The 24,081-nt window shown below is 41.6% G+C and overlaps 1 protein-coding gene across 6 annotated transcripts in view; it reads left to right on the top strand.

The window, feature by feature from the left end:
• prkcz (protein kinase C, zeta) overlaps positions 1 to 24,081 on the top strand; it is a 98,712-nt gene that overhangs the window by 43,759 nt on the left and 30,872 nt on the right. For 3 of the 6 annotated variants that reach the window (XM_007570074.2, XM_007570076.2, XM_016680719.1), the window contains 9 exons: positions 8,072 to 8,203; positions 10,788 to 10,878; positions 12,328 to 12,383; positions 12,463 to 12,681; positions 19,353 to 19,450; positions 20,456 to 20,542; positions 22,483 to 22,618; positions 22,762 to 22,849; positions 23,049 to 23,168. In XM_007570074.2, coding sequence (XP_007570136.1) covers positions 8,072 to 8,203; positions 10,788 to 10,878; positions 12,328 to 12,383; positions 12,463 to 12,681; positions 19,353 to 19,450; positions 20,456 to 20,542; positions 22,483 to 22,618; positions 22,762 to 22,849; positions 23,049 to 23,168 — 1,027 coding nt within the window. The remainder of the gene's footprint in view (positions 1 to 8,071; positions 8,204 to 10,787; positions 10,879 to 12,327; positions 12,384 to 12,462; positions 12,682 to 19,352; positions 19,451 to 20,455; positions 20,543 to 22,482; positions 22,619 to 22,761; positions 22,850 to 23,048; positions 23,169 to 24,081) is intronic. The other 3 variants (XM_007570075.2, XM_016680720.1, XM_016680718.1) reach the window with 2 other exon arrangements.

The following is a 24,081-nucleotide window of genomic DNA, read 5'->3' as shown; positions in this document are numbered from 1 at the left end:
TCTACAGCTGAGCTTTCTGACTGCTGATCCATAATTCATGCTGACCTAGTTGTGGTTTGTTTAGCTGATGCCTCGTCTCTGAGACGTGAGCTTCCGTCATTTCCCTGCTACGATGTTAAAAGGCTCCACTTGCCCATCCTGGCTTCTCAAACAGGATGTAAGTGATCTTCTACAGCACATTGGCCGCTCTGGAAGAAATGCATTCAAGTGCTTTCAGATCTTAAGTAGCACGGTCGCACTGTGGGCGATCAGGTTCCACCTGCCAGAAAAACACCTCACATCTGTGTTTAATGTTGTTAAAAGGTTTGGCTGCGGCATGTTGGGGTTATTTCCTAAAGTTTGCCCGTTAGGCAGTGGCAGATACAGTTCCTGTAAAAAGTATTCACCCCTTGGATGCTTTACAATTTTACTGCTTCTAAAAATCAATCATGGTCAAAATAATTTGGCGTCTTTGGTGCCAGTAGTCTTACAGTGAGTGGAGCAAAGATCAGCAGTGGTTCATCAGTGTTCCTGGCTGTCATCACAGCATGACTAGTGAGAGAAGATACCAGGTCACCACGGCTACGCTGAGGCAGGTAAAGCGTCAGCTGATGATTGTTGCCAGCCAAAGCTTTTTAGGAGTGTGGCGAAGAGGAAGCCACTGGTTTCAAGACAAAATGTTTTGGCAGATACCAAACACTGCACACACTATCCCCGCAGTGAAACATAGCATTGGCGGCATCGTGCTGCATCAGCAGCAGGTCCTTAAAGGCTCTTAAATGTTGAAGGTCAGATGAAGGCAGCAGAAAAAAAGGGAAATCCTGGAGGACGATTAGTTTCTGTCATCATGAGAACTATGTATTATCCAGCTGGTCTGCGAGCCGAAGCGTCCGGCTAGAGCTACACAGAAATGGTTTGAAAACAACAAGGTGGGAGTTCCGTAGTGGCCTAGTCAAAGCCCAGACCTCAGTCTCATAGAGAGTGTGTGGCTAGGCTAGATGATCCCCACCAATCTGGGAAGAACGTCAGCATCCAGCCTGAGACAGAGCCACGCTGGCTCCCTGCTGGGTCAGCAGCCATGGGGATCAATACTGAATACCGACTGGAAGGAAGTGAATATGTATACAGTCTATTCTTATACATTACATATTTTTAATTGATTGTCATTAATTTTGGCTGCACAGCGGTGCAGTCGGTAGCTCTGCAGCAAGAAGGTCCTGGGTTCGAATCCATCCCCAGGGTCTTTCTGCATGGAGTTTGCATGTTCTCCCTGTGCATGTGTGGGTTCTCTCCTGGTTCTCCGGCTTCCTGCCACAGTCCAAAAAACATGACTTTCAGGTTAATTGGTCTTATAATTCTAGGTGTGCGTGTGTTTGTCTCTGTTGCCCTGGCGACCTGCTCACGGTGTTCTCTGCCTCCAACCTGATGGCCACTGGAGACAGAGACCAGACTCCCTGGGTGACCCTGCGAGGACAAGCAGGTTTAGATAATGTCACTATTTTGTAGGAATCCCTTTTCACTTTGACTTAGAAGGTTTATTTTATTTATTGCCAGAAAGCCAAATTTTGTTGATCATGATTGATTTGTAAGAGCAATAAAACCAAAAATCATCCAAGGGGGTAGGTGCTTTTTATAGGCACTGCAAGTGAGATTACAGTCCACAGAAATTTGCCGCCACGTCTCTCCATCTTCCCTCCAGTCAGGTTTTTTTCTGAACGTTAAGTAGTTCCCTTTGCTTTGTCGAGAACATCTCTTTGGACTTTTTGCATCTCACAAATGTACAATTTCTTCCCGCTTAGTGTTTATTATTTGTCATTACTGAATTAATGACAAAGTAAAGAAGACGCATAATAAGGCACTTTAGCTGGTCCTGATCCAGTTTTCATGTCTGAATTTAAATATAAGCCAATAGCAATAATCTCCTCATTACTACTGTTTGAACACCATGCAGTTTTTGTCATTGTACATATACACAGTCAGTCTGACTGGTGCACTTTCTGCTCTCATCTTCCTCTGTGTTATCATGACCATTTATTACATAATAAGCCTAAGAATAAACCTCTCGTGTTAATCTTTAGCAGCAGAGCTGCTAAATCTGTACTCAGAATGGTGAAACAAAGGTCATCACAAGGTTCTTAATTATCAGAAAGCTTAATCTTTATGGCTTCGTTTGGTTTTAAATGAACACCTGCACAATTAGTCAATAAAATACTTCAGTGAGTGTAATTTACTGAGCCTTTCCGCCAATAATAGGTAGAAATATATGTAAGAGTGGAATTGTGGGAGATTGACAGCCTAACCAGTTATTGGGGACTTTTAGTCAAACATTTTTACCTTGTTAATCAATTTCTATGCGTCTTTAAAACTGTAGAGGAGGTTAACCCTGCTCACTGTAACATCAGCTCTGTCGTGAATTGTGGTTATTGTGGCGAGGATGGAAGCGCGGTGGACCCAGGTGGCAATGAGAAACGATGGTTTTAATGATGATTACAAAGTACAGAGGTCCAGGCAGCACAGGTGAGCAAGGAGTCCAAGAACTCAGACACTGGTAACGATAAATACGACTGGAACGGGACACAGGACAGGGTCCGACAGGGAGCAGGTGACACAGGTGGGGTTAAACACACAGAGGGTAGTCAGAGGAAACGAGGGACAGCTGGAAACAATCAAGGGTTAGAGGCGACAACACAGAGACTCAATTAACTGGAAAAAAACAACAAAAAACACACAAATTCCACATCCTCACTAGCTCTTCATATAGGTGACTGACCAGGACAAAACCAGGAAACAAGTCTCCTTGGGATGTTTTGAGTTATTTACAGATTCTGAAAATATGAATTCTAACCTTTTAATGATGTCAAACACACAAAATAAAAAAAAAATGAAGAAGATATGGTCATTTGAATGTTGACACTCTGCAAACAAGACTGTCACATTTTCAATAGAATTTTCCCCAAACCTGATCAGCCACTGGGGGATGTTAACTTAGCTTTTCATTTCAATTACTTTGCAGTAACTAACTAATAATTAACTGCTGCAATCACATAAGTAAGACTGGTGTGTTTTCTTTTCACTCGTATCTTTCTGGTGGATGTTGAAGTAAGGCTCTTCGTCTTCAGGTTTCAAGACGCTTAATTATTTTGATGTCCTGCTGCTCGCCTTCTGATGTTAAAGAATCCATCAGCGGGTTGAACTCTGGAGAAAATTTGCCGCTCAACATGCAGCAAATTTCAACATGGAGATTTCTCCTTTCGGCCCGAACCCTTAGATAGACCTGGGCTGCAGTCTTTTTTTCCATCGGCCCATAACCTGCAAGCATCAAGGTGATGTGATGGCAATGTTAAGCAGCCATGTGTTTCTTTCAGACTCTCATCTTGTTGGCCAGAACCAATAACAAAAGTATGTGAGTAGCCAATGAAGGCCAGCATGTTAATCGTCTGTGAGTTTCTGCCACATCCCCTGAAACAATTTGACTTACTCAGTAAACAATCTGAATTCAAGTACAGAGTTTACCACTTTAAAACCGCTGAGGCTGCTATTTTAAGCATAGGGCGATTTCAGCACATCCTCACTAGAAAAAAAAATCACAATCTTCTCAGAAATTGGTGGGTTTCTTTTAATCTTTTTTCTCATTTTCAGCTCTGATGGCTTCTTTCTCGTATTCTTGTGGTGCGTCACATATATCTAGTTTGTTAATATTCCTGCTTTCTGTCAGTCTAAGAAAACTGTTAACATTTCCAAAAGCTCTAAGGACAACCTAGACTCTATTATTCAGCTGCTCCACAGATTTTGGGGTAAAACTAGTCCAAATGTGACCTGTGGTAACGCAGGACTGTGGAGTCTTGTTTTGGTGCCTTCAGCCCAAGATCTGTTCCAAGATTATGTCAGTAGTAGTGAGTCTGATTCTGTACAAATCACTCAGGTTCTTTGACACTCATCCAGGTCCTTATGGACTTTGCTTTGGGTACTGATGCACAGTTTGTTCCCACTGTTTCCCGGGCGGGAACATGAAGTTGTCCAAAATGTCTTTGTGTGTTGCAGCATTAAGAGAAATAAGAGAGCCAAACCCAGAAAAACATCCACACACACACACACACACACACACGCACTCAGCTGTTGTACTTCCACTACCCGGCTGTAAAACGTTTTCTTTTGTTTCCGGTGTTTCAAAAGATTTCCTTTCGATTTCCCTCTCATCCTGAGGCTAACATTGATCTTGTCCAAGTCATTTTCTCTTTACATGTCTTCACTATAAACTGTCAAAGTACTGAACTCACACACTTCAGAGTCATGTCTTTTGCCTTCCTTAAAATGCCATCATAAATGAACATTAAAATAATTAAAGTCTGATTTGTCCATATTGATCTCCACGTGTTAGAAAATAGTGTTGTTTTTTTTCCCCCTCCAAGTCCTTGCCATGTTTTATCTCATTGATATTAGCTTACCATTTGTCTTCATGTTGCTTTTATAACATTTCAGGATCAACTTTAATATGCTAACCTGTTTAATAACACAGCGGCTGGATATAGAGCTTCTTCTGCCCAAACTGTCTCGTTCCTGTCTGGGAACAACAGTTTTCCTGATTAGCTTTAGAGGTAATGAGAGCCAGCGCCAGCGCCTCTCTCTGATGTGTCGTTGTGAGCTGAGCTGAGCTGAGCTTGGTCTAGAATGAAAATAAGAAGCTTTTCTCTCTTCTTAAATTATTATTTTTCCGTAGAAATTACCGAGTGGATTTTTAGCGTGGTTGATCTATCCCAGTCAGCCTGCAGCCCCTGCTTGGTTCCCTCTGCTGTCCTCGGCATATAAATAAGACAAACATAAGTAGGTCAGACTCCCTCCAACCTCCACCCCCTTCTTCTCTCACTCCTTCCTTCTTTTTTTTCTGTTAGACCCAACACCCTCATCTTTCAGCACTTTTTCCACCTTCCCATCTCTCTCTATCTGTCCCCGTTGGTGCTGTTTACGTAGAAAGCGTCCCAAAAACATCATGAGGTTGGCAGAATTTAGTCTCCCACCTCTTAAAGCTGATCCACTGTGAAAAATTCCCTCATACAAACAAAACACAACGGCCAAAACATGTGAGGACTGAAAAGATTGACTTCTACAGAGGGAAAATATTCTTTTCCAGCACCTGTTAACGAAACATGATCAAAGTGTTTCCAATGCGTCCTGATCGTGTCGTCTTAGTTTCTGAATGATTCACTGACTTTTTACCAGGATTTATTTTCTCTTGCCAAAAACTCAACTCGACCCAGGTGTTATAAGACGGGTCAGGAGAGTTTCACTTCAGACTGTTTTCTGCTTTAATGTGATTTATTTATTTTTTTTAAACTTAACCACTAACCAACAGACATTTACTGTTGGTTAGTGGAGGATTTCACAAGCAGAGTGTCTTAGTTCTGCTGCAGAAGGATGTTGTTTCTCATTTAGTTGCGTCTTGGGCTGTTTTCACTACTAACATCGTCTCTTTAAAGTTTAGGTCAAACTGGCACCATGACATCAAGCTGGATAGCAGAACCGTGATTATTTCTGGGCACTTCTATGATCTGCTATGGTGTTGTCTTAAATAAGAGGACAGCTGTACGTTAGCTGGAGTTTGGACTGCAGCACAGTCTCCAGGGGACGTTCACAGCAATAAAGACTTGTAGGGATGGTAAAGCTTTAAGTCCTGAAAGCACCATGCACAGAGCTGTTCTTGACCAAATGCCAAGTACTGTAAAGATTGCTAGGCCCTGCTCCAGAATTTGGCCAGTACCAGACTGGACCTACAGAGGTAGATTACACACACGTTGTTGGTCTGGAGGGGTTTAACTACACACCCGGTGTAGAAGTGGTGACGTTTCTGATCTGGCACATGTCAAGACTCCCGGAGTCGAGACCAAATACACACCGAGTTTAAATACAAGGAAGAGAAGAGTTTCACATGTAAAGAAGTAAAAAACTGGGTTATTTTTGACAAGACAATTGAGGAGCGCTGCAAAGACTCTATTGGCTCAAACGCAGAAGAAAAGCTTCAGCTCCTCCTTGAAGCTTCTCTTCTCTTCCTCGTATTTAAACTCAGTGGTTGAGTTTTACGGGATGTAAGGCAGAAAATCTCCAAAGTCCCATCAGAGCTGACAATCCAACGTGGCTGCAGAGTGGTGATCATCTGCACTGATGAACAACTTAAACTGCTGTCAGATTGTATTCCATTCAAAACAATTACACAAGCTACTGTGGAAGCTCTGCCTGTTGACGTGTGGCTATATTTCAGAATACTGTACTTAACTAGGTTGCTGAATTTCTTTAAAAAATGTTTGAATTTTGTCAGCTATTTATCCTGAGTTTATACTATTAGTAGAGCCTCATTTTTATTTTCTCATGTAGAAAATGTCCCACATGCCTTGTTGTTGTTACCTCAAGCAACAACCTGTTTTCAATCAGGTCTGGTGTGTTTAATTGATGGGAATTTGGAGATTTTCTGCCTTACTTCTCGTAAAACTCAACCACTGAGTTTAAGTACGAGGAAGAGAAGAGAAGCTTCAAGGAGGAGCTGAAGCTTTTCTTCTGCGTTTGAGCCAATAGAGTCTTTGCAGACTCTGACTGAAGCCTCTAAACGCTGTAAAATGACTATCATGTTTTCTGATAGATGTGGGTGTTACGGAAAACAGACCAGACTTTCCAACATGTTTCTTTTATTGTATTGATCAGGCCAAAGTTTAAAGGAGGCTCTTTTTACTCCACAGGGCATTCCTGTGTGTTGCAGAGAAGGAAAGTAGAAAACTTTATGAATATTTTATAAATGTACGCTTAGCATCTGTTCAGGGTTGGCTCTGTATGAGTGAATGTTGCCCCTTGAAGTTTCACTGAAACAGAGCAGCGACTGAGGCTCTTTGTTCTTTACAGCCTCGGTCTATGAATGGTACTGGTACAGCCAGATCCGTGCGGCGCATTTCAAGTGTCCGCTTCCTTTCTGAGGAGTTGTGGTTTGATGAGTCATGAACACGTCGAAGCGAACATCCTTCGGTACTAATGTAGCGTAAATAAACACAAGCCAAGGTGGCCAGCAACAGAAACGGTAGGAATGGGCAAACTCATCGGAGCGCTTGTGATGTAACTGAGAGGCAGCCTTGAAGTAGATGTGTAAGAATAAGTGATTCTGAACTCTATGATCCTACTGCAAACCAGATAAAAGGATAGGGAGGATAAGGAAGAGAAGCTTTTCTCTAATTTTATATAACCTTTCCTACTCTGAGACACAATCTGCAGTTTAACCTCTGACCTCCAGTTGAGAGCAAAAGACAGATATTCAGCAAGTCGGATCCCAAAAGCTGTCCTAATGAAGAGACAGACGGCTACAACATCTGAACACTTTTATTCCCATTTAGTGGTGAATTTCTGCATCATTGAATCTACAACAGCTTCTACACCAAACAAATACAGCCTAAGATGCTCTAAACACATGAGTTATAGTTTAAGCCAAACTGAATATAAGCTTACCCGTAAACATGTTAAAATATATGTTTTTGCAAAGTTGATATTTTAAATTTAGACTTCAGACGCTTCAGCCAGTGTTGATTAGCTACTGATACACCTATTACAAAATGTACTGGGATATGTGCACCTTGTAACAATTATGTGGACTGTTACTTGGTCATGGTGTAAATGCACACATCACTGTACAGGATTGAAATGTTTTATGTTTCTAAAACATGAACAGCATGCAAATATTAAAGGACTTGGTTGCTAAATTCCACTCTTCTGAATTGAACTAAGATGACTGTAATTAGTGTGCAGGTGTATGAGAATCTGAATCTGGTTACTGGATGAACCTGGCAGATTGTGGCAATAATTCAACCAGACCAGTTTACTTTGTAAATAAAGTGTATTTTTGTTGTGAACCGAACCCGTCAACAATCTACAATGGAAGAACACAAAATTAATTTGATAAATTATTTTGCAAATAGATCCTTAAAAGCCTGATTTCACATTTATTGTTGTTTCTTAATATTATTGCCTGTGTTTGATGAATAAATTCAACAGTTATTGAGAAACTAATATGTGTGTGTGTGTTTGGTCTGTGGTCTTGTGTGTGTGTGTCTGTGTCTTCCAGAAAGCCTACTGTGGCCACTGTAGCGAAAGGATATGGGGGCTGGGCGGGCAGGGCTACAAGTGTATCAGCTGCAAACTGTTGGTCCATAAGCGCTGTCACAGACTCCTCCCTCTGACCTGCCAAAGGCTTATGGTGAGTTATTCTTCTGCATTTGGGCTCGACGGAACACGCCGGTCTGAAATCAAGTTACAAGCAGTTAGAAAGTGTGAGGACATGTTCCCTGAGTGGGAAAACACCATGGAGTCCAACATGTTAAAGCACTGCGTGTTTCATCTTAAGGCAACGAGTTGAATGGGGAACCTGCATCGATTCTGGTCACAGAGCTCTTTGATGCATACGATTTGGCTTTCCAAGACGTTTCACTCATGACATTTTCTCTAGGATTAGCTGTAAGTTTAAACGAGGTAGTCCATGGGACAGCACGTACATGAGCCTTAAAGTTTTTGCATCAAGGTAGTTTTGTAAAGCAATGTGAAAGAGATGTTAATATAGACCAATCAGAAGACATTTTGACAAAATAAAAACCCTTCCTCACAGAACAAAGCGAACCTCAGGTCTTTTTACAAAGATCATTCACCTGTTGACATTCCCGTAAAGGAAGACTCAGCGTGAAACCTACATGAAGAATGAAATCTTCAAGAATAAACTTTGCCCAAAAGGAAACACAATCATTTTAGTCCTTCTCAATTGTTGTTTACTTATTAATCCCTTCCCTTGGTCTTGTTTTCTGTGTACAAATGTTCTTCTACTGGGAAAAAGTTGGTCCATCCCTAAATCTGGGGATGTATAGTCTTCCTTATACATAAATTCTTTTAACAGAGGACACTGCTCCAAATGAAATAGGTTTGGAGCTTCTACCTGTGTGGCTACTATCGACTGTAGCAACCTGCGCCACCCACTGCATGTAGGGAGTTGGTTGGATGAACAAACTCTTTCCTAATATCAGAAAGCTGTTAGCAATCGATCAGCACACTGCTAGTGGATGTGTAACATGCAGCAGAAAGCTGTGGCCATTGTTTCTCCCTACATCCAGTGGGTGGCGCAGGTTGCTACAATCGATAGTAGCCACATAGGCACTCCTTTCAGCACAGTGTTTCTCAACCCTGGTCCTCACCGCTCCCCTGCTCTGCATGTTTTAGATGTGCCTCTATTCCAGAACAGCTGATTCAAATGATTGCATGACCGTCAAGTACTGCAGACGCCTGTTGATCACGCAGAGATACAATTCAGATGTGTGGCAGAAGGGAAATACCTAAAACATGCAGAACAGGGGGGCGGTGAGGACCAGGGTTAAGAAACTGTTCTAGCAGGTACAACACTTTCAATTGGCTGAGAGGTTGCCAGGCGACGGTGCATTTTTGTTCCAGAAGCAAGCAGAAAATGTTTCGTAAGGAAGCAGAGAGTCTGAGCAGAGACTATGTCTAAGCGCGAGGAGGAGTTTTGAGTACAAGAATTACAAGTTTTGAGAAAAAAAAAAGACAAAATCCTGCTTTCAAACTGAAAATGTGTACTCACTCTTGGATTATGACAGAAAAATCCCCCCCATAAAAGTGGTATAAGCATCAAAACTGTTCCAGTATGTCCTATTTTAGATGAGCAAAGCATAAAATGTTGTTTTGTTGTGCTGTTTAACGTGGATGGGAAGTAACGGGGAGGAATCGGGTCGTGACTTTGGAGAAGGAGAGCAACTTGGCATGTTTGACTTCTATTTGAATTTATTTTGTGTGTGACTGATGTATGGATCCACACGCCACCCTGAGCTACATTCCTGTTGGCTCATCAGTACACACAGGCTGTCGCAACACAGCTAGAGAATGAGCCTGATTATTTTTGGCCCCTGGCTAACCGACAGTCTTTGAACCTCTCGGTATCCGAGGTGGAGCTGAAGCTTTTCTTCTTTATTTGAGCCAATAGCCAGTCATTGCAGTGCTCCTTATTTGTCTGGCCAAAAAATAAAAAAAAAATACCCCTGTGTTTACTTCTTTACATGTGAAACTCGGTCGTCTTGACTGATTAGCTGGTCAATGCTTTGGTTTCTATCTTTCTTAGAAGACACACTGAACTTTGCTCTGTGAGATGTTTTCTAATCTAACCCCACTTAAAACTTCTTTTACCGCCTACTAAACTTCTTAACATATTATTAATGCTGTCTAATGGGTCTCAACCAAACAGTGACTGAGCTTCAGTCACTGTTTGGCTGTCAGTAAGCACAGAACGTGTTCTGCAGTCTCTTAAGCGGTCACTCTGCAGCTCCGCTTCCTGCTCCATCCTCTGTGAAGTTGGTCAACACTACAGCACAGCGCTGTGCTTCACGTGACCAGTCGAGTTGACCACAGAGCAGAGCAGATTCCAAGCTCAGCAATCTGAAGACAGAAGTCCAGATTAGAAAGTCAATGTGGTCGATAGTGCTAGCTCTGACAGCGAGCTCAGTGTCCGCCGTTTGAATATTGACCAGCGTGTCATCATCGGAGGCAGATTAGTGACTCTGTGGCCCCAGAAAGCTGAATGCCACTTTCTGAGGGAGTCCCACATTCTCTTTCCTTTGGCTGCTTGTTTGGAAGCAACTCTACAAATGCAGTTTTCTTCCACGGTCCTTGCTGATGTGATTCAGCACACTCTTCACCAAGAGTGCAAAAACATCCAGGGACATGTAGCTGGATATCTGGGGGATCACGTCAGTGGATACTTAGATGAAGTTTTGAAATTCTTTTTTCAGGATCCAGTCATGCCATCACAGGAACCCCCTGCAGACGCCAAGAGAGAGGAGGTGGACGTCCCACCGGACGACACGGAGGACACGGACGGGAGTAAGACATTCCTTCGTTAAAGAGAAGTTATCCCCAGCATGTTTGTGTTGCTGCTTCGCCCTGTTTAAAAGGTTTTAACCCTGAACCAGTCTGGTGAACATTTAGTTTGAAATGTGATGAATGATGGTAGCTCATGTTACACTTACACTTGTTTACATTTTTGTGAAAAAGTCTCATTAGTTTCTCAAATCAGCTCAAAGTTGCTAAGCTACACCAAAACCAACACAATTGTTCCGCAGGACAAAACATCTCAGGCCATATTGGATCTTAAGTTAACATAATTAATTATTTTATTTGTGTTGGGACTAATTATTTCTGATATTTCTGATTATTATGTTCACCCACCAGATGGTGCTGCTTTTTGCAGCCGATCAGTGACCCGTCTCAGGACTTGATGATTTCTCATGCTTAATGTGTAATACATTTTACAGAAATTAGATCTTTTTTTTTCAATTAGCTCAATGATTACTTAATTCTAAACTGTGAAATTAAGTGACCACATGGTATTAATAAGGTGAAAAATTCCCAAAATGAAATTAATGTTAAATATGAATGAATAAATTAGGCGGAGGTAGTTTTAAAAGACTGCCATGTGAATATCAACATATATATTTTTTCTGCGATGCTTTTGAAAGGTTAGCAAAACACAGCATGGTTTTGCAAACATCCCCAAGTGCACTTTCTGCCAAAATAAGTATCTGAATCATCTCACTTTGAGCTCTGGGAAATGATCTCAGGTGGGTAGAGCAGCCAAAAGCTTTACTCAAGGAAATGAAGCGCTACTTCTTTAAATGAGTCGAAACGAATTTGGTAAAAAATTACAATTTAAGCACTTGAGCAGGACTTCTTAATCAGATTTAAGTTGAGAGAATGATGTCATCTTAAGGGTATCGTAACCTTTCTTGGCTCTAAGCCTATAATGTGTAGAGTGCAAAAACCTCCCGCTGATGTAATGCACATTCACATGTGTTATCTCAGTTAGTCCATAACCTGCTCCTCCCACTGCAGCCTCTGTGTATCTATAATACTTAGAACATGATAAGTTCAAGGCAGTATTTACAGTATTTAATCTGAGAACGAACCATGTGGAAGAATGTAACCGTCAGGGTCAGATTCCCCCTGATAGAAGAGTCTGTTAATATCAACTATAGGATTTCTTTGTCAAAAAGACTAAACCTTGGTCACTTCACCTCACATTCATCATCACTGCTTATGTAACTCTCAGCGGCTTTCTAACTGCTTTAGCCCACAGGCCTCCTGCTCAGCTGACTGGCTCTGATGGGCCAGTCAGACCCGACTGTTTGGAGTTGCTGTTGCAAAGAGCTGCATGGTTTCTCTTGGTTTGATGTTTTCCTATAACTCTGTTTGTTATTATGTTTCTCCCTCTGCTGGCCCAGAACAAAATTGCATGTTTACGTTGCCGTCTGTCTCTTTTTCCGTTCTTCGCAGTATCCTTTCTGCCACACAATTGTGCAGTGGATAAAAGGGGAGACGTGGAGACGGAGGTGAGAGATTGGCCTGGTCACTCTTTCGCTTAAAGCATCCAAAACCAAAACTCATCGTACTGCATCCTCCGACTTACAGGACTCTGACCTCAATCCCCTGCAGGACATCAAGGCTGTAGTGGACGGTATCGACGGCATTAAGTTGTCCCAAGGCACCACTCTGGGTCTGGGTGACTTTGAGCTGATCCGGGTGATTGGGCGAGGTAGCTACGCCAAAGTGCTGCTGGTCCGGCTAAAGAAGAATGAGCAGGTGTTTGCCATGAAAGTGGTGAAGAAGGAGCTGGTCCACGATGACGAGGTGAGTGAGGCCGTGAGATTAGCAGAAGCGTGTTGGTGAATATTTTATCTTCCTGCTACCCAAGTTTTTATTATGGCATGACAATACTTGACCCGCTGCACCTCAGGGAGGCGCTACAGGTGCATCAAAACAAAAACAAACAGACTCAAAAACAGCTTCTTCCCTAAAGCAGAACACCCCGAAAGCTCACGCACTAATCGCATGGTGGTTATATGTGTATGTGTGTATAAATTGAACTGATTTAATATTGTAAATTATGCAAACATCATCATATTTATGCTTATATTGTACATTTTTCCTACATGGTTTGTACTGGTGGAGCGGACTTTAATCTCATTGTTGAGTGACAAACGATTAATTCTAATTATAACAATCCCACACTCATCTTCACTAAATGTATGTTGAAAGAACCAGCATCTTATTTTGTTGGAAACTAACTTTACATCTTTAGTCCACAAAATTTGTCCTTACTAAACATTGCTGCCGACACCAGCTTCAAATTATACACATATTACTACTAATTAATTTGGTGCAGTTGGGTTGCTTGTCAGGATGTAAGACTAAAATGCTGGAACAGCAACAGTAGCTGAAATGACCACTTGTTGGAGTGTGCAGAACATTGTATGGAAACACTCAACGTGTCAGACCTGAAAGCAGACGGGCTTCAGCAGCAGAAGACAACGATGGGCGAGGTGCCACTACTGTCAGCTAAGAACAAGAAACTGAAGCTACAGTCCAAACAGACTCACCAGAACTGGACTAGAACAGGCTGAAGTGATGCTTCCCAGTCTGATGAGCCTCGGTTTCATCTGCAGCATTCAGATGTTCGGCTCAGCAGGATAATGCACTGCGTTTTCTCTCTCTCACATGGTCTCAAACTGCCTTTTTTTTTTTTCTTTAAGAAAAGTGGGTCGCCTGTGCCTCTCTGTCCGATGAGCATGCTTAGCTGATGATGAACACAATAATGAAGATGATCAGTTTTCCTCTGTCATCCTCTTCCTAGCAGCATCACAGGGTGAGGGAATTCCTCAGAGAAGTCGACGCCAATGCCGATGATCTCCTGCTGCACAACAATGTGAGACGGCTTAACAAACGCAGGGCTTTGGCAGGCTTCTGGTCCATCAGGAGGGAAATAACATGTTTTTTGGCAGAGCTAAAAAACAAATCATAACAGAACACAGTTTTCTCAATTCCTAGAAAATGAGAAACAGATGAGCAGTATGGCCTTTTGGTTGACATTACTTCACATCTAGATGAGCTGAACTTGAGGCTGCAGGGCCGGGGCAGTTCAGTTTCAGAGGAAACTTGATGTTGAAGGAAGCCATGTCAGCTCACTTCCCTGCACTGCAGGACAAGGTTTAGGGACAGCAAGACGCGTCCTCTTCTCTTGACTTTATTGAGAGATTCACTGTAAACCTTTGACAGTTTCAGCTCACCATGTTCATGTCAGAAGCTTTTCAAACGAAGTCACACAGCACTTCAAGTGAGTAAATGCTGGGCATCTACAGATGCAGCTGGTTGACCTCCAAGCAGATTTGGCCCTGAAGGGAGTAGTTTGTCAGGACCGATCCTTCCACTTTTTGGCTCCAATTGGTTCCTGTTTCAGGTTTCCCACATCTGAAGCACGTAGCCTTGCAGGTCTTGACCGTGTTTGGCTCCAAACACAATGGTGAGGCAGCTCTCTCCAAAATGAAGATGACCCCTCCAGGCTGCACAACGTTCCACTCCACCCCGTTTGGCCATTTTCATAGTTTAATAGCAGCAATATCATTATCTACCAGCAGGGAAACCTTTTATTCCAACGTTTATTAAAGATGTCAACAACGGAGGACTTTTCCATCCAGTCTTACATGTTGGAGCCAGAGCCGTACCCAGAGCAGGAGAATGAAGACGGCAAACCTGTAGAACTATGCATTCAAATAAATGCATCGCAATGTTGTTGTTAGTGTATTTACACCCTCACCATTTGCACCAATTACCCTCAAAAAGGAGCGTAGCTTAACAATAGTGTCCATGCATATCAGATACCTATTTAAATATTAATGCTACCACAATATGAATGAAGTAAACAGAGCCTCAACATACTGAAGGACTTATCTAATGTGAGCATCAAGGTCATCACTGAATGCATTTTTGTTATGTGTTTCCCAAGACAAAAATGGTGGAAAATAAAGCCAAATAATTACATTCAAAACATGCTCAAAGAGGCAGCTAAAAGCTAGCATACAGCGCTAACAGAAGCAGAAGGCTCAATGCTATCAAACCAATGACAAGGACCTCATTACACAAAATTAATGTCTAAAATAAACTTTACTGTCATTTTAGTGTTAACAGCTTGCTGCTTTGCTGTGTACCTCATAAATGCTCCACAAAACTAACTTTCATTCCAGCGAAAAAATGTATTTAACCAGACACTTCAAAGAGGCTCTGATGCCTAAGGACAATGTAAGGACTCGTGTGTGTTAATACACCCTAGAACTGAACATTTTGACTTGTCTCCCTACAACTTCAGCATAACTGAACTTGGACTACAAAATCGCTGCAAGGAATAAAAAATGCAGATTCACCCAACTTATTAGCTGGACGTCATGACCTTGTTTAGCAATTCCAAGGCAAATGCGGTGACATCATAGGTCAGAAAACGTCCTAATCTAAAGAGGAAAAATTAACACTGATGCTCCCATGCTTTTTGACTAAAAAAAAACTGATTTCTCTCTGAAATCAGACAAACTTACCAACCAATGGATGGAGCCTGCCTTCATCAGTCATTGATGGAGAGGTGGGATAATAAAATTATACCGAGACGTTTATCTAGTAAGGCTGCCAATCACACAGACAACCAGCCATGTACGCTGGACAGTAAGAGCAATTTAGAGAGACCATTTAATCTAACATTTTTGGCTGTGAGTGGCAGTCGGAGTCCCTGGAGAAAACCCTCATATGCACAAAAGAACAAACATACACTTTCATCCCAGAATTTGAACCCAGGACCTTCTTGCTGTGGAGCAACCATGTCATATGGCAGTCCAGGCTTCTTGACCCAATTTAAAACGGGTTCTTTGCTAAATGCTTATGTGGTGACATGACACTTGGTCATTCCTTCAGTTTTGGAGCTTTTCCGTGGGTGACTTAAATGTTAAAACTAGAAATAGGCATTAATGTGAAAATGATCAGGTACTGGACTAAAGAAAAACTAGAAAAAGCTGTCCAAAAAAAAAAAAACTGGAAGAGTTCCAGGTGGAGAAGCACCGATGAATACCTCGTCAATAGATTACAGGATAGTGTCGCTGTTTGGACAGAACATGAATTGCAAATGGCTGGATTTAGAGTTTTTCCTAGCAATATATCCTCCTGACTACCAGGAAAAAAAATATTGTCCAATCACCATTTTTTAAAATCCCACATTCTTTGTACGGTAATAAAAGGTTTTATGCACTTACTTTGTCTCTTCCCATAAAATATGTTATTACTGATGAACGCAATTTTTATGTATTAGAAAAAGATATGAACAAAAGTCCCACCCCTTCACATGTGGTATCATTGAAAAGCCCTAAATGTCCTCTCCAGATACCAAAAGGAATTAATTCAGTAGAATGCAGGGGGTGGGAGATATTCAAGTTTAGAAATGTCCTTTACAGAGGACAAAAATGAACTACTGGTAGTCAGGAGGATATATTAATATAGAACAATTTAAAGGGAAATCTTAGAAATTCACCTGCAAAATGGTATAATTTAAATTTGTGGGAGATGTGAGAATGTTTCCATTACTGCTGCAGATTGACTGTATTTTTAACTGGTCATCCAGCAGATGGCAGTATTGCTCAACAAATTCTCATTAAAAAAAAAATCAACCCAATGTCTTCCTTAAGTTACACTTAAGATCAGCATCCAGCATCTTCATCCTTTAGGATGAAAGTGAACTGGACTCAGTAGCAAACTGGTTTTGTACCAGTAAAAACTCGAAGGAAAACATTTTTCACCTTTTCACTTGAAAATCCTTTTGTTGGTACTGATTCTCTGGTCAGTTTGTTCACTCCACTTTAATACTTCTCAACTCTCTTTTAATCTGGCATCCGAGAAGCCTGGAAGCCTCCGCTGAGAGCCGGCAGAAGTAGCTGAAATGACCAAGATAAAATACTTTGCTATTCAATGTTCTGCGCGATTACAGATTCTTGAAGCCAACAAGAAGGAATTCAGAATCATGAGCACAGTATGTGGTTTGTGTTGTGCTGTTGTGAATTAGGCCTGAACCGTATCGGAGCACAGCATAGCAACTTCACATGCAGAAACGGTTTATTGTAGCACACATAAAATGTGAACTTTAATCCATTTAACGACACTTTAAATCAGTATCAAACACTCTCGCCTCTGGCTGAGCACTCTAGTTCTGATCAGAAACAGCTGACTGACACCATAAATACTCTGTGACTCTGTCACACAGCCTGTAAGGTAAGGTCCTTTTACTGATTTTTATGGTCTAATGGGGAATTTCACTCTGATGCAGAGTGCTGAGAGCAGGGGTGTCCAAACTTTGTCACATGAGCCAAAATCATCCCGTCAAAAGTGCTCAGAAAGAAAACAGCAAAAATCAAGCAAATAGTCCTCCAGTTTTATTTTGTTTTTAGTTATTATTAGTTTTAGTTTTTTTTGTCTGTTTTTTTATCATAGATTCAAAATATAAAATGGATTCTGCATGTTTGCGTATTAAAAGAGCTTTCATAATAGTTTTCAAATTATTTTGGATTTGATTGAACATATTTCTTTCCTGTTATGAAAGCAGAATTTGGGTTACCTTCTTTCAAAAATGTTTGCTATATTTAGCCAAGTTTAATAAGTTAATGAAAAGAGTTGGCTTTTCAGTAAAAACGTGTGGATAAACATGGTTCTAATTACTATGAAAGCTTGGTTATAAAATGATGAATACTTTGTGTCTTAACATTTTCTATTTAAACAAATTAGTGTAGGTCTTGAACTGCAGCTGGGGGGACACAGAAAAAACAATCCAGGAACCACAAATGGCCCCCGGGCCACACTTTGAACACCCCTGGCTTAGCGCATCTTTGATCTGATCTGTAGGACGATAGAAGCATGTCGGTCAACACAAAGACCAGAACGAGGACAGATTTCCAGAAACATAGGTTATAGAGTTTAGTCAGTTATTTCTCTTGTGAAACATGCTTTTGAAAAATAAATCTACTTTTGGAAAGCTGAGTTAATTACCCTGAAATCAGCAGTTTTATGGGCTGAAATCCCCCCGTTATTCTTGATCACAGAACTCTCAACATCACCCACAGAACGCCTTCTGCTTCACTTCAGATCTATTCTTTCTTTAAAACTGGCCCGTATGAGGAAATGAGACCCGTGTCTTAGTGCTGCTGCCTGAGCCGGAAAGGCTTCAGTCTGAACAACATGAACTGAAATAGTGGGAAAAACTTGTAAAAATTACATGTGCATATTCTCAAGGCGTAAATTCTAAGTTTTAGTTAGGCAAAAAGGAAATGAACGTATTATATGTGTTTTATTTTATTTTATCAAAGGCAGGATATTGTCCTTCTGGCTGTTTCTTTTGGTAAATGAACAAACTGTTAAATAGTCAATATGTCTTGACTTTTTACATATTATTGAATCCAATAAAGACTCCAAACCAGAGTCAATAGCAGAATAAGCTGTTTGGCCCTGATGGAGGGAATTATAGATCCACATAGTCAACTCTGCTGCTCAACACACTGATGCATTTTCTTTACAAGTGTGGGACCATTTAAAGGGAACTAAACACATTCCAGCAGTATCGGATTTGTTTCCAGAACATGTTACAGCAAAGGAGAACATCAGCCAAGCACAAGTTTCCTTTTTTTTATTTCTTGGATATAAATTCAAATTAAACTGTCCATATTTCAGCTCCTGCTAAAGCAGACGTAGTATTTACATTTTAAAATAGAGGAATTTCCTTTGGACATGGTTAAAATTATAAAATGGAAAAAGTCATAATAAATAAATAAATTACTGGTAATGAATGAAAATTAATGCATTACCTTTGAATTGTGGTTCAAAGGTAATGCTTTGTAATGCTCAATCAACTAGAGGCTTATTTTAACGTTCTGTGATGAATGAAACAGGATGTACATGATAGAAAAGTTTGGCCTTCTTGAAGGTTTCTGCAACGTTCCTGAGCTACAGCGTTCCTGAAATGCAGCATTTCTGAGTTGCAGTGTTCCTGAGCTGCAGCGTTTCTGAGCTAAAGCGTTCCTGAGCTGCAGCGTTCCTGAGCTGCAGCGTTCCTGAGCTGCAGCGTTCCTGAGCTGAAGCGTTTCTGAGCTAAAGCGTTCCTGAGCTGCAGCGTTCCTGAGCTGTAGCGTTCCTGAGCTGCAGCGTTCCTGACATGCAGCGTTCCTGAGCTGCAGCGTTCCTGAGCTGCAGCGTTCCTGAGCTATAGCGATTACTGTCAGCCTGTCACTTGTGAGAGTCGATAAGTTTGTGAGACAAGTTTCTAATGTTTCCTTGTTCCAGCCCATCCGTCAAGGTGCAGTCTTTTATCTGGGACGACTCAGAGAAGCAAACGGTCTGAATCACCCTGAGCATGAACCGACTGATCACAGGAGTATCAGGAAGCCCATCGATCAGGCAGATTGATTGTAATTATCTGCCATCTCCGTCTTTGCTCTTCTCTGCAGGATATCGACTGGGTGCAGACAGAGAAGCATGTGTTTGAGCAGGCGTCTACAAATCCATTCTTAGTCGGCCTCCACTCCTGTTTCCAGACAGAAAGTCGGTAAGAGCCAGATAAGACTGACAGCGCTGATTTACAGGCTGGCTCTTCTCTGCTACAACTTTTTTTGTGCTCTCTGAACACTAGAAGGACTTTTTAAATTAAAAAAAAAAATCAATTCACTCCTCAAATGTCTTGATATTTTCTGCCTTTAACAGAACGTTAAATCAGCTAAGCAATCCAAGTTCAGCTCTTTTAATAATGAAGTCCAGTATTCCTGCATTTGGATCAATATCTGATGAGGACAATTTAGACAGAAATCACATGACAATCTGCCCAGCGACTGTATTTGTTTAGAAGGACCGGCCAGGTCCTTCTAAACAAATACAAGATCCACAATTAAACAGTCAGAACTTTACACTCTGTTGTGGTTTTCCTTTTTGACCTTCCTCAACGTGTTGGATCAGCTCTGCTCTCCTGTTTGCTTTCTGCACTGTTTGGATTAGAAAACACACTTTGTGTTAGCAGTTCTCAGCTGTTGTGTGATCTCATTCCATTCATAAGTTGGACACTGAAGGTTTTTCTGCATTTGCTGACGATGCTTACAGCAATGAAATTGCCTTTACATTACATTTCTTTTCCAAATGTTTTATGTCGTTAGTCCACTGACTCCTCAGCATCGAAACAGACCAACTCAAGGGTTAGTCTGTCATTTTCATTTCAGGCCACTTTGTGAATCATGAATGTCCTCAATGGGGCAGTTGTGGCAGAAATTATTGATAGAACGAATCAAATCTCCGTCCTAATAAAACTAGAAGTATGTCCCACCTAAACGAGACTCAGAATTTCTTCTCAAATCTTTGTTCCGAGGTCGCGAGCAGAGCTTTAGTTTGACTAACCACAGGTATTACTTTGGTGTTCTTTGGCGTGCGTTTTGTTTCAACAGTAATATTCAGTGTGTGAATGTGTGTATGGCTGACTGTAAAGCAAACGTACCATTTTAAGTGGTTCTTCTTAATGTTTGCCACGTTGTGGGTGATTAAAAAAAAGTCCTGGCTGTATTTTCAGGTTATTTCTGGTGATCGAATATGTGAATGGTGGGGATCTGATGTTTCATATGCAACGGCAGCGGAAACTCCCAGAGGACCATGCCAGGTAAGCATCCAGATGTTCAGCAGCTGTTCCCACACATGATCCAAGCCTCCGTCCAGTTCTGTGTTCAAACCTCTTCAACCGGCCTTCATTCACATGCAATGGTTACTGCTCTAGGTTTTTCATGTGTCGGCGTCATTTCGAGGTAGTAATATAAATTGTGTTTGGATTTTCTTCATCCGCTGCAATAAAAATCTCTGTGGGCCAGATTAGAGCTGAGAGGCATCTGCTGCAGGGCCAGGAGGAGGATCAGTAAACGGTGCTTTTATTGGACTCTGGTTAAGCTGATGTGACAGCTGCTCAGGAGACGCATGCATGGAACCACCAGCTGTTTAAACGTGGACTCACTGGAGGGATGGAGCGTTCTCCGAGAACAAAGAGCATCGGTTTCATGAAAGGATCTGGCGAAGTGCGGTCGGTTGGTAGCGACTAAAGATCTTTTCTATAAACATTTTCCTGCGGGGCCTCCGTTTTCACACCGAGCAGATCCTCTCGCGGGGACGTTGTGACGCTTCCAAATCTGAATTAAGACTTCTTTACATCTTGGAAGAAATGCAGCGAGGACCCATAATTCATCGTGCCTGCCTGCTTCAGGGGCACTCCGACTGCAGCTCTGATAAATTTCGGATCAAAGGCGCCGTAATTTAGAGAGGCACCGTTGGGCCCCCGATCGGCCTCTTCAATCTGCAACCTGGAGACAGTGGCTGTACATATGCAAAGCAGCATGTTAAGCACTCATCACGATTGTACATATTCATGAGCAGCGCTCTTAGACAGAGCCCTGACGCGCTCCCCCGCGCAGTGGGCGACGCGGGTGATGCTGATAGGATGTGTCTCTGCGCCGTCTGAAGGCAGCAGAGGAACAACAGAGGCTGCCAGAGCCGAGATGTGGGGGAGCGCCGTGGGATCTGTGATTCCTCTGTCAAACGCAGACTTTCCTCCCTCCTCCCTCACTGTTTGACAATCATTGGTTTACAGCAGCCAGACACAGAAAGCCTTGTCAGAGTTAATGAAGGCTTGTCTCCAAGAGACAGAAAACACTACCTACACACGGAGAGAAAACACACCGCTGACTCACCAAAGAAGCTCTCCAAGTACATTTTATCATCACCAAACGGGCTCCGAGCCTGAATCACAGCGGGAGACCGAAGGATCTGCTGCAAAGTGCCGCCGCTGCGCTGTCCAAAGTTTCACTTGTTTAGCAGGCGAGTTTAGGAACTCTGCTCCAACGAGTCGGAAACTACAGAAGCGCAAGGAAACTTTGAGCGACCAGATTATCTGCAGCAGCAGAAAGCCAAAAAAACCTTAATGTCCGTTTCCTTTTACACTTCAGATGTTTTATTTTGTCCAGAGAGTTAATTTATTTATTTTTGTTAAATTGTGTATGCCATGATTAAGAACATCTATAGAAATGTGTGATCACGATGCCGTATCAAGTCATCTGAAAAGTGCAGCACCTCCTTCCACATACATGTCTTTAGCATGTCTGCAGTGGATTGTAAAAACATTCGTACCTCCTGAACTTTTCCATATTTTGCCACATTACAACCACAAACATAAATATGTTTTATTGAAAGTTAATGTGACAGACCACGCAGAAAGAAAATTATACATGATTCAAAACTTTTTTTTTTTTTTACAAATAAAAAACTGAAAAGTGTGGTGTGTACTTATATCACTTTGTGTTGGTAACCTTTTGATTTTTTTTCCCTAAAATGGTCAGAACATACCATTTCTGTTTTAGAAATAAATCTGTCTTAAGTTTCACTTTTTAAAGCTAATTATTGAAATAAACACACATTTTTTTAATTTTTTTTTTTTTTGCAATACATCTGGGCACAAACCCTGGAGACTAGTGACTTTAATATAGTCTCAGGTATGTGTGTGCACATCTTTGGCCAGGTGGTGGCGCTGTGTGACGATTTAAACATTTTTCTTCACAGATTTTATGCTGCTGAAATCTGCATCGCTCTGAACTTCCTTCATGAGAAGGGGATTATTTACCGAGATCTAAAACTTGACAACGTTCTGTTGGACCACGAAGGACACATCAAGCTTACAGACTACGGCATGTGCAAGGTCTACAAGAGCCAAACATTTACTGACGTTCTAGTCGTGTTGTCTGCCGCGCTGAGCAGCCTGAACTGGAAGCTCCAGCATAACCTCTGTTTTTGTTGTTGTCCCCACATTGACGCCGTTGCTCACATCACGCTATAATCCAGGAGGGCATCAGACCAGGGGACACCACCAGCACTTTCTGTGGGACCCCCAACTACATTGCACCGGAGATCCTGAGAGGAGAGGACTATGGTGAGAACATGCTGGCTGTAGCGCGACAGTCCACTACCTGAAATCTAGTTTCATTTCAGGATTTCTGTCCTGTAAGGTTGCTAAGCTGTGTTAGCGTTAATGTGTGTTAGCGCTAAGCAACAAAAAGTGTTGCTGAGACGAGTTTATGATGACAAACTTTGCCTAGTTACCAGCCCATCATGTGTGTGTGTTCCCCCAGGCTTCAGTGTAGACTGGTGGGCTCTGGGTGTGCTGATGTTCGAGATGATGGCCGGAAGGTCTCCGTTTGATATTATTACTGACAATCCTGACATGAACACAGAGGAATACCTCTTCCAAGGTGAGACACAGTCATTTGCTCTGCTTGCCTTCAACCTAAGCTGGAAGTGGTTGGGTTTAGTCACTTCATGGGCTGTAAAATCAAAGTAGTCCAGAGGTTTCCTTCACTTGGCTCACTTTTCACATGCCTCGTCTTTGGTTTAAGCCTTATTAGTTGATTCGGTAACACTTTATTTGACGGGATGTGCATAAGACTGACATGACACTGTCATAAACATGACATACCACCTGTCATGAACATGAAGGAGTCTTTATGAACGGTGTCATGAACTGTCATTCTTTTAATGCAATGATACTCTAAAGGTGGCATTGAAAGCCCACTAGAAGTGTCAACTTTGTATTATTTTGTAAATAATGACACTTTCATTCATAGTTTGCACTTTTAATGGACTTTCAAGGCAATTTTTAGAGAAACTTTGCATTAAAACACCTCATGACAATAGTCTTAGACGTTTATAAAAACTCCATGTTGATAACAGGTGTTGTGTCATGTTTATGACAGTGTCATTCGGCCTTATGCACACTGCTTCAAATAAAGTGTTAACGTTGATTTCAAAATTATTTGAAACTGATTAAGAAAATAATTTGTCAGAAATAAAGAAAGTGAATTTTATAGCAGTGTAGCTTTAGAGCAGGCATACTCAGATGAAACTTGGACAAATTTACAGCTGACAAAATAAAATGAAGTATACAGAAAGTATACAGTGTAAGTGTGAAAGTTGGGCCTTTTTTTACTAGCTGGATTTTTTTCAGTGCTACAGAGAAAAACTGGACCTTAAACTGGCAATCATCTTTGTCTGCGTGATCTGGCAGTAACATAACGTAGCTCTGGACTAACACTCTGAACATCCACTGCTCTAAAGGAAAGCCATTCCTGATCAGTTTCTGCTGCTTCAGTGTAACTGGATGGAATC

This window comes from Poecilia formosa, unplaced genomic scaffold (genome assembly GCF_000485575.1).
Source record: "Poecilia formosa unplaced genomic scaffold, Poecilia_formosa-5.1.2 Scaffold255, whole genome shotgun sequence".
In the NCBI taxonomy this organism is placed as follows: Eukaryota; Metazoa; Chordata; class Actinopteri; order Cyprinodontiformes; family Poeciliidae; genus Poecilia; species Poecilia formosa.
The sequence above is the reverse complement of the archived record's forward strand: the minus strand, read 5'-3'. Positions and strand labels throughout refer to the sequence as shown.